At 36.7% G+C, this 15,794-nt stretch overlaps 1 protein-coding gene across 15 annotated transcripts in view; it reads right to left on the bottom strand.

Moving 5' to 3' along the window:
• Nucleotides 1-15,794, bottom strand: part of eya4 (EYA transcriptional coactivator and phosphatase 4) — a 171,958-nt gene that overhangs the window by 16,483 nt on the left and 139,681 nt on the right. For all 15 annotated transcript variants that reach the window (XM_031902413.1, XM_004914593.4, XM_031902414.1 and 12 more), the window contains one exon: nt 6,522-6,611. In XM_031902413.1, the coding sequence (XP_031758273.1) occupies nt 6,522-6,611 (90 nt within the window). The remainder of the gene's footprint in view (nt 1-6,521; nt 6,612-15,794) is intronic.

Below are 15,794 nucleotides of genomic sequence, written 5' to 3'. Positions count from 1 at the left end.
AAATAATTCTGAGTGCATTCTTGGCTGGAACATTTAGTCAGCTTAAAAAATTCTAAAGGATCTAAAAATCCTGATATATTTCATGGACCTGGCAGTTTGGACACAAAACAATGGTTTGTATATTTTGATTAATTAATGTGAATGTGCTAAGTATGGAAGTGAAAGTACATTCTAAAAGTTAAATTGATACTATTAACATAAAATATTCCAATCCAAATTTTTGTCTGGAAACACCACCCTGCGTGTCACGGCTGACACTCGCCCATCTGGAGGCGGCATTGCAGAACAGTAAAGGCTACTTCAACTGCCACTTAAGTACTGTTTAAAATTGGCCACCTGACACTGGCCTAAAGTGATAAAAAGATAAAGAATAGCATAGAAAACATGATACGACTGCTGCCTCTTAAAGAAAGGAAGACCCTTCAGGAGAGGACTGGATCATTTAACTTGATTTTCCAAATTTGCAGACTGATATCTAATCAGATAAGTTGGGGAGGCTGCTGTTTTCTCCCCATACGTAAAGTGGCCCACTGGCGTTCAATTTGGACCATGAAAGGCCAGCTATACAGGAATAATTTAGCTATACCTTCTGCAAACTTTTAGTTAATCCCCTTTGCAACACTTCTGGTCCAAAGCATTATTCCTCAGCATGGGGCAAGCCATAGGTTAACACACAGTAGCTACTGTTATTGTTAGAAATGAAAATCATCTTTTAATAAATGTTTTGCATTCTTTAGGTTACAGTTACTAGTCTCCAGATGCTTCACTCTATCTTAAACCGCTGGCTGCAATAAGTGCCAGACCTGACATATACAAAGAAGAGACTTCCTGTTCAAGGAAGCTCAGGCTTTTTGCTATTGTAGAGAAAGCAAAAACAAAACAAAACAAAAAATATAGTACAAATGATATCATTTTGCACAAATGTATATAAAAAAATTAGTACTTCTTCTGTTATCTGAATTTCACCTTTGCAGAATTTCCCCCCGCCCCCACAAAAAAAAATGCCCTGCCCCCCCATTCTCATCCACCCATTCCCACCCCCCCCCCACCCACCCTGCACAGGAAATTGCTGGGACTATTTCCTTCATAGTTATGCCACTGCCGATTTACAAATTACATTTTTTCTTTTTCACTTTTATTTGAATTGTACCTGTGCGACATTGCTGGGTCTGCTGTTTTTATGGTTATGCTACTGCCCATTTACAAAAATCCCTTTGCAAAATGGAAGGTTTGCGGAACTACAACTCTCCACTGCCACAGATTGTATATAATGTAAATATGAATGCCAGAGGTTCTTTTGTACTGAACTAGAACCTGGTTTATGATGAGCCTTGGGTGTACTAAACTCAATAAATTCTCCTTTGTTGGAGCAAATGGCTGCTCTTTCTAAATAGCCTTGAACTAAGTCACACTCCGAGAGTATAACGTGCAGATAACTTCACCTCATTCACGGGGTCCCTGATCCCCGACTTATGATCACTATATGGATTGGCTTCCTCTAGGGCACAGGCTTCTGGGCCTAGTTGAGGTCCCAGGCTCAATGTGCAACCTTCTATGGATGATAGGAATGCCAAAGAGGAAGTGCCCACACCCAGCATAACACTATATCACAGTGTGCAGGAAGTGGTCGTCCTAACTAAGGGCCAATAAGTGCATAGATGCAAATAGCAAACGTTGAAACATTACATTCCGCTCAGTAACAGCAGATAATGAAGTGTAGGGCTAAGACTATAGGGAGCTTTAACCCTATGGGTCCCTACAATTTTTTTCACTTTTATTTTCTTCTTTAATTTTTAATGGGACCTGTTATCCAGAATGCTCAGGATCTGGGGTTTTCCAGATAAGGGATCTTTCTGTAATTCAGATCTCCATACCTTAAGTCTACTAAATGATTTAAACAGTAATTAAATCCAATAGGGTTGTTTTGCCACCAATAAGGATTAATTACATCTTAATTGGGATCAAGTACAAGATACTGTCTTATTATAACAGAGAAAAAGGAAATAATTCTTTAAAATGTGAATAATTGTATTCATTCAGAACTTTTTGGATAACAGGTTTACAGATAACTGGTCCTATACCTGTATAGATGAATACATATTGTTCATATTTGTGGTTATATATGTCCTTTGCCAAGAAAGAAATGGAATATTCCAATTCTGATTAACCCTTTGAAGTATAAGGGGCAGATTTACTAAAATTCTAAAAATTATTCTAATTTGTTTTTTCTGTTTAAAAATTCGAATAAACTCATTTCCACAAATGTCTAAAACTTACTTAAAAGTCTGAACTGAAAAGGTATGCACTTAGAAAGCTGAATGCATATTCAGCTTTCTTAAAATCTCTGACCAATCAGATTTTCAGGGCTCAGCTTAAAAACTACCTCCAGAGTGGTACAGGCCAATTCAGATTAGCAAATATATATGTATACAGGCTGCAAATCTTTTTGCCAAGTATGCAAAACAAGCATCAATGCATGGTACTATGGTACTGAGAACTCCAGTGTCAAATATGGCCACCAACATTGTCAAATATAACTGTCATGGGAAAACATGTTTTTTTCAAAACACATCAGTTAATAGAGCTTCTCCAGCAGAATCCTGCATTGAAATCTGTTTTTTATATTTAATTTTGAAATTTCACATGGGGCTTGCCATATTCTTCATTTCCCAGAGTGCTACAGCAATGTGACCTGTGCTCTGATAGACTTCAGTCACACTTTACTGCTGAGCTGCAAGTTGGGGTGATATCACCCCCCTCCATTTCCCCCCCCCCCAGCAGCCCATCAGCAGAACAATTGGAAGGTAGCTCCCAGTATATATCAGAATTACACTCAATAGTAAGAAATCCAAGTCCGACTTGGGACTCCTCCAGTTACATGGGAGAAACACTAGGTTACCTGAAAGCAGTTCTAATGTGTAGTGCTGGCTCTTTCTGAAAGCTCAGACTCATGCACAATGCACTGAGATGGCTGCCTACACACCAATATTATAACTAAAAAAAATACAAAAAAGTACATACGAATAACAAGTATCTGGGGATGAGTGCTTTTATACAGGGCTTGTGTTTTCTTTGCATGTTGACTCATACAAGCATTAACCACATTTTTTATGAAAACTCTCTGCTTCCAGGTAGAAGAAATTTAAAATATTGAAATATTATGACCTGCCCTCTACCCAGGACTATTTGTGTAATTTATAAAACAGCAAGTGAGAACAGAGGGGTTATATGCACATGTCTGTAGCTGCTTAGAATACACACAATACAGTAAGTTAAAAATCTTTACAGAAAATACATTTTAGACAATGTGGGTAAATGCCACCTCATGTACAAGGGTAAGAAAAATACATAGACAACAAATGATGGGGATTTATGTCTTTATATGTCAGTCAGGAAAGACTGCCTGACAGAAGACACAGTATGCCTTACTAACAATTATATTCTTGACAAATATACATGATTATTTTACCAAAAAAAAACCCCTCTAATCTATGTTCTAAAAGTCAGTTTTGCTTGAAACAAGGCAATGGCATTATAATTATAAAGCTAGACACAAGACATATGCATTTTAAGGTCTCAGCTAGGGTGTTCAGATGATGCAGTCTTTATGAAACCATGTATATCAAAAACACAAAGACTGTATTAAGTGAGACGATTAAGGCCTCTTTCTAAAAAAACCTGTTATTTTATATTATTATAGGGTTATAAATGCTAAATGTGCATTTATAGAAAGAAGAAGCAATTCGGCACCACCTTTAGACACATCTCCACTTCCTGCAATTACATTAGAATTGTAGGAAGAAACTATGCATTGTGGGCAAAAAACATGGTGTCTAGAAATTGCACTTTGCACACTGGTTGTGGTTGTAAATGATCCATATAATGTTCATTACATATCAATAATTTATGTGTATTAGTAATCTGTACCTGAACAGGAGCAGTAAAATGTTGATTGGCTGTTTTGGGTTACATAACTGAAATTCCTCTGTGACTTCTAACAGTGTTATTTTTTACATATACGTTTTTACAATGTAAAATGTATGGTACTTAGCAATTATTCACCAGGCATGTAGCCCAGGAAAAGCTCTCAAAATAGTCACAAAACACTAAAATGTTCACTGTAGCTCCATTGTTTTATATTTTATGACTGCAGGGGTCATTTACATCTGCTACCATACTTGCGTTTGCACAACAAATTTCCCCACAGTCAGTTGTGCATAAAACCCCATTCGTTAAAGGTACTTTTGTCAAAATACATTTGCATTTTTCTATAGTTATGCTCAGTGTTACTCAGTCCTTCCTGCCTCTCATTCCAAATGTAGAGCAATTCTACCTATTGACACAGAGGAACCCTGGAGCTACCACCTGGTTCCCTCAGCGTTTTGCACAGCACACCTGCGTCTAAAGAATTAGGCACACACATCATTCTCATGCCAAACACCGGAATTGACGCCAACTGAACTTGGGAAGCTTTCAGCACAATCACAACCCATTTACAGTGAAGTGAAAGTGTAACAATTGTCTCTATTGCAGTAGGAAAAAAAAAAAATATATATATATATAGGTCCTATATATATTGATAATGGGTGAGTGCAGAGGATCTCTTGTTGTTGTCTATATGTATTTTGTGGTCACAACCTCATTGCACCCCCGCCTAATGGTTTAAAATTTTAGTGGTTGAGCACAACTTTCCCCTTTTTTGCTATAGTTTATACAGGAGCAGTGGCCAGCTCCATGTTGTAGCTCCCACCCTTCCCAGCCACAGTCAGGTGATCCCAGTGGAGCCAATAAAAGGGCAACCATATGGGGGTTTTAACCTTGAAAGCAAGTAAGTTGCAGGTAAAACTTAGTCCCTTTGCTAAACATATATTGAAGCAGTAGAATTCTTAATGAATCGCATAAGTCAGTGTAGGACTGGCCAGAAGGGATGACTTTGACGTAGTTGGCCAGCTTGAAGTATATTGCAATGTATGGACAAACAATCCCTGTTTTGTTTAAAGGGGAGGGCATTTCTTAGTAGCTTAATGCACAGCATGTCTTAATGTCCTATATATATTGATAATGGGTGAGTGCAGAGGATCTCTTGTTGTTGTCTATATCTATTGCAGTAGGGTTGCAGATACTCACAACTGTGCATAGGAATGGGTGATTCCAAGCTCATGGTAAATGAGAACAGAGTATTGTGGAGTTGTAACTTTCCAAAACAACAGAAGGCTGTTCCACACAGCACAGAGGCCCAACAAGGTGACCTTAACTTTAATGGTCATTCTGATTTCAAGTATAGTAATTGAACGAACTGGCCATGCAATGTGTTTTCTTGAGCCAGAGATTTGCAACTTCAAGGGCAGTAAGTGTTTATAATACCCCTTCATTAGCCTTAAAGCCTGATGATACATGGATAAATTATCCTCTGCAGGCTTAACTAGCTCTGAATGGTTACTCTGACAAGCATTCTAATACTAATTTATCATATACATCTGTTCCATGGCAAATGTCTTAGCTTTGATTACATGAACTGGGGACAAAAATAAAGTGTGTGCTAAATGCAAGGGCTGTTAAGAACATTTAGCAATCTTAAAGTACACAGTAAAATAAACAGTCACACGTTCCACAACAAGCACAATTCTTTATAAAGAGAGCCCAATGCACACTACCAAAAGTGTTTTCTTGTAGTGTTTAAATTACAAGTTTGGAAGTGGGAAAAAGTGGCATAGGAATTTGTTTTTCTGTGTCAGCTTTAAAGATTTAGAGGTACAAACCAAGTAATAACATGTAATAACTGAGCACCAAACTGTAGGTTCATTAAAAATGCAAGTATGGTGTGCAATGTGCAATTTTTGAGTGGAGGTTACCATGTTATACTGGCAGGCATACTTATGTTATTTTCACTTAACAGAATAAATGTAGGGCACACATAAAAACAGCATGAATGAGCTCTTACACTTGCGCTTGGTTTCACGAAACATCTGCGTCAGCCTCACTTATATCTTATCCAAAAATAAGAGGCTATTCCCACTGAGATTGGGGTGAACTCACCAGGAAAAAGTAAAGAGCCCAGGTGCACAGCCCTCACACCCTTCAACTTACAGAAAAATTTCATACCAAATAACCTCAGAAATTGAGAATGGACTGGCACAAAATTGGACCAAAAAAAAGAATAGTGGTGCAGTTAAAACGTTTAGACTTATTTAAAGAAAAATCATCTCAAACACGAAAGCCTGACGCCTTTGTGCCTAAAAAGGGCACTTAATCATAAGCAATTAGCGGAGGTTACTATGTTATACTTGCAGGCACACTTATGCTGTTTTCATAAAATAAATGTAGGGCACACATAAAAAAACAGCATGAATGAGCTCTTACGATAGTTAAAGAGATTGCACTTGCACTTGGTTTCATGAAACATCTGTGGTCGGCCTCACTTATACTTGTTTGGTAAACACACTAGCATAAAATCTCTCTCAGAGGCGAAAGACAGCTGTTCAGAAGAGTGCTTACAGACCAAATATAGTAACATGGCTTACCTCCAAATCATTAAAAAATAAGTGTGCATCGGCGAGGTTGAAAATCATTTCTTCCATTCGCAGTCCAAGAGTCACAGCTGTTGGTGAATCCTTTAAAATATAAAGTATTTGAAAATCTCAATAAGAAACAAGGCTAGAAATAAATTAAAGGGTTTTGGGAACCTACTGCATAGATTTTTCTAAACGCAATACTAAGCTGTTTAAAGTGTTTCAATTGATTACATAATGTATTCCAGACCATGGCTAGGTATCTCTAATGTTACAAAACTAAAACTACTGGTATTTCCCCAGCAGCTGCAAAGAATGTTGAGAGCCATAGTTTTGCAACATCTGGTGTCCTGTCCTGAATGATTCTAATACAGCTATGGGATCCCAGAAACATGGTATCCAGATAACTCTGAATTACGGAAGGTCAGATTCCATTTTAATCAATCAAATTCACATTATTTAAACATTATTTTCCTTTTTCTCTGTAATAATAAAACAGTACCTTGTACTTCATGCCAACTAAGATATAAATAATCCTTATTGGGGGCAAAAAATTCTATTTGGGTTTATTTCATGTTAAAATGTCTTTAGTAGACTTAGGGGCACATTCATCAAAGTATGACAGGTCCGAATACAAAAAAATTAGTATTTTTTTTTTGAAGGTTAAAACTTTTGTGTATTTTCTGCGACTTTTTCGTATTTTGCGACAAAAAGCGCGACAAAAGTAGTACAAAAGTTTCGGTTTCATTCAAGCTTCGGTATGGTGACTTTCCTTGGGCCAGGTTGGAACTGCAGAGTGCCATTGAGCCCTATGGGAGACTTTCCTTGGGCCGGGTTGGAGCTGCAGAGTGCCATTGAGCCCTATGGGAGACTTTCCTTGGGCCGGGTTGGAGCTGCAGAGTGCCATTGAGTCCTATGGGAGACTTTCCTTGGGCCGGGTTGGAGCTGCAGAGTACCATTGAGCCCTATGGGAGACTTTCCTTGGGCCAGGTTGGAACTGCAGAGTGCCATTGAGCCCTATGGGAGACTTTCCTTGGGCCAGGTTGGAGCTGCAGAGTGCTATTAAGTCCTATGGGAGGCTTTCAGAAGGATCAAAGTCAGAAAGGTTTTCCTGCAGTTTACGATTAGATACGATTTATGATTTTTTCGTATTTGAAGATTTAATACGATTTTTTTGTATTGTGCTTTTTTAAAGGTACGAAAATCATACTTTGATAAATCTGCCCTGAAAGGGATAATGATCCAAATTAGAGAAAGACCCCTTATCCAGAAACATTCTGGACAACAGATCCCATACCTGTACCTATGTATATATAAATATATAACTGCAGCATTATATGTACTCTCTTTTGCTGGAACATGATATTGTCTCATTTTTGTTTTTTAGTCTATTTTATATGTTGTTGACATAAAAAAAACACTTACATTAACACAACGTTAAAGTAAGGTTTAAACCAAATTTACAGTGCTCTAAACATACAACATACAACAAACATATTTTCCACTTTCCAGATTTCTCTGTTTCTGCAACTTTTTTACATTACATTTGACCAGATGTTTTTGTTAGATCTAGTAGATTTATGGGAAGATGGGTAGATTTATGGGAAAAAATGACACCAGGTTGTTTTTATGTGATTTCATAGGTGTGAAGCACAATGAAATGCATGGCATATCTATGAAAACAGAATTGCTTCATTGGAAATAACTGGATGCACCACTGTTGAGATGAAATGACTGCAGCTAACACTGTAGATTTTGGTCAAAGTCTCTCATTACTGTGCAGGATTTTGACACATCCCTCCTAGGTTACCAATAATTGCTGTTTTCATGCATAATCATCTCTCAAAGTGTTCTGAAAACAATTCTGTCAAATTTAGGAAGTTATGTAATAAAAGGTGCTAAGTTAGCTACAGGTCTAAATACCTAAAGTGACCAATCAGCCAATTTACTGGTCACCACTAGTGATGAGCAAAATTTTTCAGCAAGCATGTATTTGCAGCGAATTTCCATGTTTTGCAGATTGGCGGATATTTTTGCAAAACTAGCACAAACACTTTTTAAAAATTGCGTTGCGTGTGTCAAAAAAATTACATTGCGGCGCGCATCAATTTTTTCATTTTATTTTTTGCACTTCACAAATTTTTCAGTTTCACACATTTTTTTAAAGTTTTAAAGAATTTAAAGAAAAGCTAAATCAGACAGATTCTCTCATCACTAGTCACCACTTTAAACGCATCTTATTGGTTGCTAAGGGTTACGGAACCCAGTCAAACAATGTGGCTTTTATTACATACAGGGTATGTGTGGTTTTTTTTTGTTTTTTCACAAGTCATTCAGCTGTTCACTTGCTTGTATGTTTAGGATCATTATCTTGCTGTATGAGCAATAACAGTTCAGCTTCAGCTTACAGATTAATGGCCTAACATTCTCCTTTCTAAAATGATATTAGAATTCTCCAATTTAAAAGGGAATTCATATTTATATTTGCTCCATATCCTGTGGCAAACACATTCCTACACCATGACACTGGACTATAATGTATTTGGTTTTCAGCAGGTATAATTGGCATGTCATTGATACATTTTTTACTTTTCATGTACTGGTCAGCAAAACATTCTAGAAGTTTTGAGAGACATACCTTCGAATGCTGTTTTACTTAGCAGTGCTTTTCTCTTTACCACTCTGTATTTTATACCCATGTATCTTATACTTTTCCTATTGTATAATCATGAACAATCACTTGAGCTGAGACATGAGAGGCCAGCTATTCCCTAGAGAAGTTTTATCCCTTTAATAAATTTTTATTAAATTTAGGACAAAATGCATTTTTCATACCCACAATCACCCATTTGATTATCTTTTACATCAATGGCATTAATGATGGTGTAATTTTTTTTCCTCTTAGGCTCCATTTACATGTTACTAGAACTGAATAAAAAAAGAAAGTATAAAAGAAAGTATAAAACTGGTTGCTATTAGTTACTGCACTTCAGCAAACTTATAATTTATTAGATATATAGGTGTAAAAACGTATTTTAAAAGCAAAACCATTACAATTATGAGATAAAACAGGATATTGATGCTGCTCCATCATGATGGATATATTGAGTGTAGATGTTCCATTTCAATTCAGTTTTTGGATTAAAGCTCAAATAATCACACTCTTATGATACAATAGCATTTATGTGAAATGTTTTTAATCTTTGTATAGAATAAAAACATTTATGGTTTGAGAAAATAAGCAGTGAAAAAGCTAAGCCAATTGTTTCTCTAAAAATAGAAACTAGAATTAATGGGATGCTTTCATGTTAACAGTATAATACTGTGCACAGGACCTGCTGCCCAGACCAAATATTACTAAGAAAGATTTTTGTGCACTTATGGAACATAACCTTTAATATTAGTATATCTAAAATAACAACAGAGCGATGACCATTAAAACCAAGTAAAATCACTGAATCATGGTGTATTCAGATAAATTATTTGCAGAGTATTATGTGGATAGATAGTCACTAAGCGCAAATGTTGCTTCCAATATAGTTTTCACCAAAAACTACCACCGCAAAAGTCATGAGTTGATATAAATATAAAGTATTACCAAAATCAGTCAATCATTTTGGATATCTCGTAAAGTTATTAAAATGATATTCAGAGTGGTGATCCTAATGTAAGGTCAAATATGGTTATACAAAGTGGGAGATCCCTATCCCCAATTCACTGCCCTACAGCTTTCTAACGCACCCCCACTTAAACTCCCAGTAGCCAAGTTCAGCCTTCAGTCAGATCAACACAATTGCTTTAATACAGATAATAAGAAGTAAAGTAAAAGTTAGGTCAGTGAGTAAGGGAACCTTTTCATGGATACCAACACTAGGGGGCTGATTTACTAATCCACGAATCCGAATCCCGAATGGGAAAAAATGGGATTGGAAACGAACATTTTGCGATTTTTCGTAAATTGTCGCAACTTTTTCGTAGCCATTTCGACTTGCTAATAAATTGTCGCGACTTTTTCGTAGCCATTACGACTTGCTCGTAAATTGTCACGACTTTTTCATAGCCATTACGACTTGCTTGTATATTGTTGCGACTTTTTCGTATTGAGCGCTCGTAAACGGCGGGCAAACCTTTGCGACTTTGCATGATTTTGGAAGCCTCCCATAGGACTCAATGGCACTCTGCAGCTCCAACCTGGCCCAAGGTCACGATACTGAAGCTTGAATGAATCCGAAACTTTCGTACTTGGCACGATGGCTACGAAAAAGTCCCTACAATTTACGAGCACGTAGTAATGGCTACGAAAAAGTCGCGACAATTTACGAGCAAGTCGTAATGGCTACTAAAAAGTCACGACAATTTACGAGCAAGTCGTAATGGCTCCGAAAAAGTCACGACAATTTACGAAAAAATCGCAAAATACCGACCATTACGAAAAAAATGCATTCGGACGCTTTTCGGACGTTCATGGATTAGTAAATGTGCCCCTAGGAGTGTTTGGCGTGCACAGATGCATAGTTTCGCCCTAAGCATTTGTCACCCAATGTGACTTTGTCAGCAGTTAGGTTAAGTGTTTTGTTAGTCAACTTGACTCTGTCAAGGGTGCACTACACATCTATGCACGATGAACGCATGCATAAAAATCTTTCTCAGTAATAATTGTGTATATTAATTTGTTGCCTATACTATACTAGCTTTGTACAACATTCACAAATCTAACAGTTCACATTAACAGAACAATCTTTGCCATATACATAGTTAATAAAAAATGTGCAGCTGAATGGGGGGTGGGGGTCAGTGACCCCTATAAACAGTACAGTTGCTTCTTTACTTCCTTATAAGATGTCTCACATACTACTGGCAGCAGACTTAGGAGAAGAAGGAAAGGTAAAAACTAAGTAAGCTTTATCAGAAAGGGTATAAATACAACCATAAGCATTCACAGAAAAGCTGCACTGAGTCCTCTATCAAAAGAAACACAGGATTTCTTGTCTCCTTTTTTGTAAACATGTTGGTTTTTCTCTCAGAAAAATCCTTAATTCCGGTGGCCAGAGTCTGCACAATTCTCTCTTCCCTCCCCTCTGCTGCTTCCCCTCCCATAAGAATGCTAAGAACTCCCTCCTCCCTCCCTTAGGAATGTGTGATCTGAGCTATAACGGCTAGACTGCAAACAGGAAGCTATTTAAAATGGCAGCTGCTGTCTTAAGCAAATGGAGAAAGCTTCTAGGGCTCTTTACTCAGGTATGGCAATGCTTTCTGCAGAAAAAATATATTGTTCTAGGTGGCAATAATGTGGCAAATCTATTGGCAGTAAAATGCCAAAATTACTTTTCTTCTCCTATAACTCCTAGGGGTATATTTTTCATGCTAAAGTGCAGTTAAAGATTATTGGTGATGTTGCTCATAGTAGCCAAGCAGATGATTTGCTTTTTATTTCTAACTGTCGAAATCTAATTGCTGATTGGTTGCCCTGGGCAACATCACGGATAATACTCCACTTTTTACATAGCATTATAAATATACCCTTTATTGTTTGTGTCTGTGTCTCCTGTCAGTCTGACATTGCTTCCTTTGCCTGTGACAGAGTGCTGCACTTCATACATGTATGTTAGATATGCTGAGTCTGTTTGCCTATGCCATTGCAAGCAAGAAATTAACCAATGACCTTTAAATTTATGCAGCTGGTTAGAGTACAGAAGCAAACAATGAACTGGCCCAATAGAAAAAAAAGAAAGGGCAACGCCTGGATGTGATAATGTAATCATATCAGTTCTCAGTGTGTTAAGTTCAAAATAGGCCTCTCCCATCCCTTTAGAAAACTGATCAGAGAGACAGAAAAAGGACTGATTTAACAGGTATTAAAAGTAGATTTTACTTTTTTATGGAAAATGGATTTTCCAACAAGGTGAGAGCATTGCTGATGGTTTAAAATAATTTGGACATTGAAGGTGAACAACCCCTTTATACCTTCATACCCATGCCAATGTGAATTCATGTCATGAACTATTTTTTTTATTGATGAAAATATTGGTTAAAAAAAAGTGTAGTACACACTTCAGGTACACAAAATCTATTTAATGTAAAATATTAAAACGCAGATTAACAAGCAAAAGACAGTGGGGGTCATTTATCAACACTGGGCACATTTGACAATGGGCAATAACCCATGGCAACCAATCAAATTGTTGCATTCATTGTACTACCTGCAGCTGGCTGAGAAAAGTCAATCTCTGAAGGGTTGCTATAGGTTACTGCCCATGGGCAAGTTTCCCCAGTGTTGATAAATTAGCCCCACTGAGAGATCAGTGTCACAGAATGGTAGCAAAAACACTTAACACTTAAGTGAATAGGAATGCAATATATAGACTCAACAAATGATGATAGATTTCTCTATCAAAAAAATCCTATTGCCAACTAAGAGAGGATGGATGCTCAATCTTGTATTACAGCCATTATTTGTGGTGCAGTGAATACCTCTGTAAAGAAGGTATGGTCCTGTATGAGCTAAGTGATAACATGGACAAAATAAATATCATAGCATGTACTACATTATTAGTTATGAACTTCATTCCAAAAGGGGGGCCCTGCTATACCAAGAAACCTTAAAATATTGCAATTAATATATATGACAAATTTTGTTAAGGCAAGTCAATAGCTGATGGCAACATAACATACAGACACATGAAAATACTGTATGCAGCAACTATGTCCTGTGTGCAAGTATATATTTCATTTAATTAGCATTGACATAAGATTCAACATTTCAGATCTAAACTTATGGCTTCTTTTAAATGCATTTACTATGGCAGATGTAACATAGCATCAGATGTAACATAGCATCAGCATCAGGGGTTTGATGACTCAATACTATATTTCAGGAAGGGGGTAACCCCCCTGTGCTATGAAACTGCCATAATAAATAAAGTAAAGGCAAAGGGTGTGATTCTTCCCTTATATGATCTTTTAGCCACAACTAGTGACAAAAAAACATGACACAACAAATACAGTAGTAACTCTAATTGATCTATTTATATGTAAACTTAAATAGAACTCTTTGGACCTGTGCTTTCCCCATTACAATGAAACAACAGATCTGCCATGTTTGAGGAAATGTTAATTCTGTAAAATCATTCATTTGCTGTGAGATCGCCTCAGTAAAAATTGTTCTAAATAAATTCATGTGGTATGTAGCCTTGTTTAATGCTGCCTTTTTTGTGTATGTGACAGTAATATTCCCTTACAGCAGGAGGTCCTCATTGGCAGTTTTAGTTCATTAGCATTGGATATTTATATCAAGTCAGTATGTGTTAAAAGTGACATGATGTTATTCTTTGATCATGATGCCTTCTACAGAATATGTTAAATTTTTATATTTTGTAGTTTAATCAAGTTTTCATCAGATGAGAAACAGAGCACAGCAACTTCTCAACAATTACAAGACAGTACATTGACTGACTAGGTTATACATTCAATGAGAAGAAAAAAACCAACATACCATCCCATATTTCTTAAATGCCATAAAGTTGTGCTTTTTTAAAAGCTCTTGGGTACCTTTACTTTCCAAGCTAAAAAGCAGTTTGACGGGCCTTTTACTTTATTGATGCCAAAAAGCAGAAGAAAATTATTTTTACAGAATTTTACAGGTTAGCAATTAGAATGGAAATTAAAGCACCAGAGCATTTGTCTAGTTTGTGTGCCCAACTAAAATCATAGATCAACTGTGCAGTCTTCTTAATCTCTCAAGAATGTTCCATCTTAATGACAGGTCAGTTAATTCTGCACATAAAAAACACCTTTTACACATCTGCACAAAAAAACTGAATTTTCAGACCAGTATTTCCATATTTGGTTGCACTTTTTCTGGCAGCCTTCAACATTTTACCACAAATTTATGAAATGAATTCATAAAACCGAATAAGTTAAAAATCACAACATAACAGGCAATTTGTACAAATAGATACATCAGTTCAATCAAATGCTTATCAGTGTTATGCAGTATATAGTTTTATAGATTGTAACAAAAATTGTATTATCATGTCAGAAAACAGAAGGGGATAGGTTTAAAGGTTTAGCAATAAGTAAAACTGAATCTGCCAACTGGTGTTCAGCTGCAAAAACCATCATCAGCCATAGGTCAGAATGGGTCACATACCAGCATTCATGATTCGTTACTGCAGGGATGGCTAAAAATAGTCGTGTAAAAGACTTATACTGTCATCACAGTCAATATATCAGTCTTTACATTTATATTAATGTATTTTTAAATACCAATGCTTTTAAAAAGGCATTCATTCCTGCAGTATGAAGAGCATACTTATAAAATAACCAAGATTGCATGCATGGTCATATTGCTGCATATGGATACCCTTAAATAATCATGAGAGAAAACCTAGACGTTATCAGGCGCTCACAGAGGCAAAATATTCTTTGTAAGCATATGAAAAGTCATATGTACAACAGTGTAGAGCTATATGAATCCTCTCTCATCCTTGGATTAATAGGAAAGTATATATATATATATATTTATCCTTCATGTGTGCAAAGTTTTAAAGCAGTTGTCAAGCAGTTATCATCCACATAATTTATTTATATAGCGCCAGCAAGTTAAGCAGCACTTTACATAATTTATTACAAACAGGGGGCTTACCATAATTTAACAAACAAGGGTTACAGAATACAAATGGGACCAGAGGGCTCTGCTCACCAGAGCTTACAATCTAAAAGAGGGATTTTTTTAAAACAGATAATATATTTTGTCATTTCCTTTCTAGAGACCTCCTTTACCGGTGTAAAACTCAGAATACCACTATTCTACACCTATTTCATATTATGCTATAGTGCCAAGCCTTTTGTGGAAGCTCTGATTTCAACCCAAGCCTCCATTTCAAAAGGGGCGGTACATTAGGTATTCAATGTGGCCTAAAAATAGACACCTTTATACAAGAAAGGCAGCTATTAGACAGTTTTATGATGTGTTCAGTTAGGATGACCACCATTGTGCTTCTTCAGCCAGCTCAGCCTGAATAATGTGCAAGTTCCCACACTGAGGAAAGGGAAGCTTGTAACTATCAGCCTGAGCCTGCCTGTAATTCCAGGGTTCCCTTAGTTGGCTGAATCAATAGACAACTAACATAGGCCATGTGATTTAGTTCCAATTTCTATAATAACTGTGTAATTATTTAAGTGACAAGCAGACCATAAAAAATGAAGAAATGCTTATGCTCTGTGAAAAACTGCAATGCTGTAAAACTAACTATAAAAAAATGGGGCCGAAAGGTAGAGAGAACA

This window comes from Xenopus tropicalis, chromosome 5, assembly GCF_000004195.4.
Source record: "Xenopus tropicalis strain Nigerian chromosome 5, UCB_Xtro_10.0, whole genome shotgun sequence".
In the NCBI taxonomy this organism is placed as follows: Eukaryota; Metazoa; Chordata; class Amphibia; order Anura; family Pipidae; genus Xenopus; species Xenopus tropicalis.
Note: the sequence above shows the minus strand (reverse complement) of the source record. Positions and strands in the feature narration are given on the sequence as shown.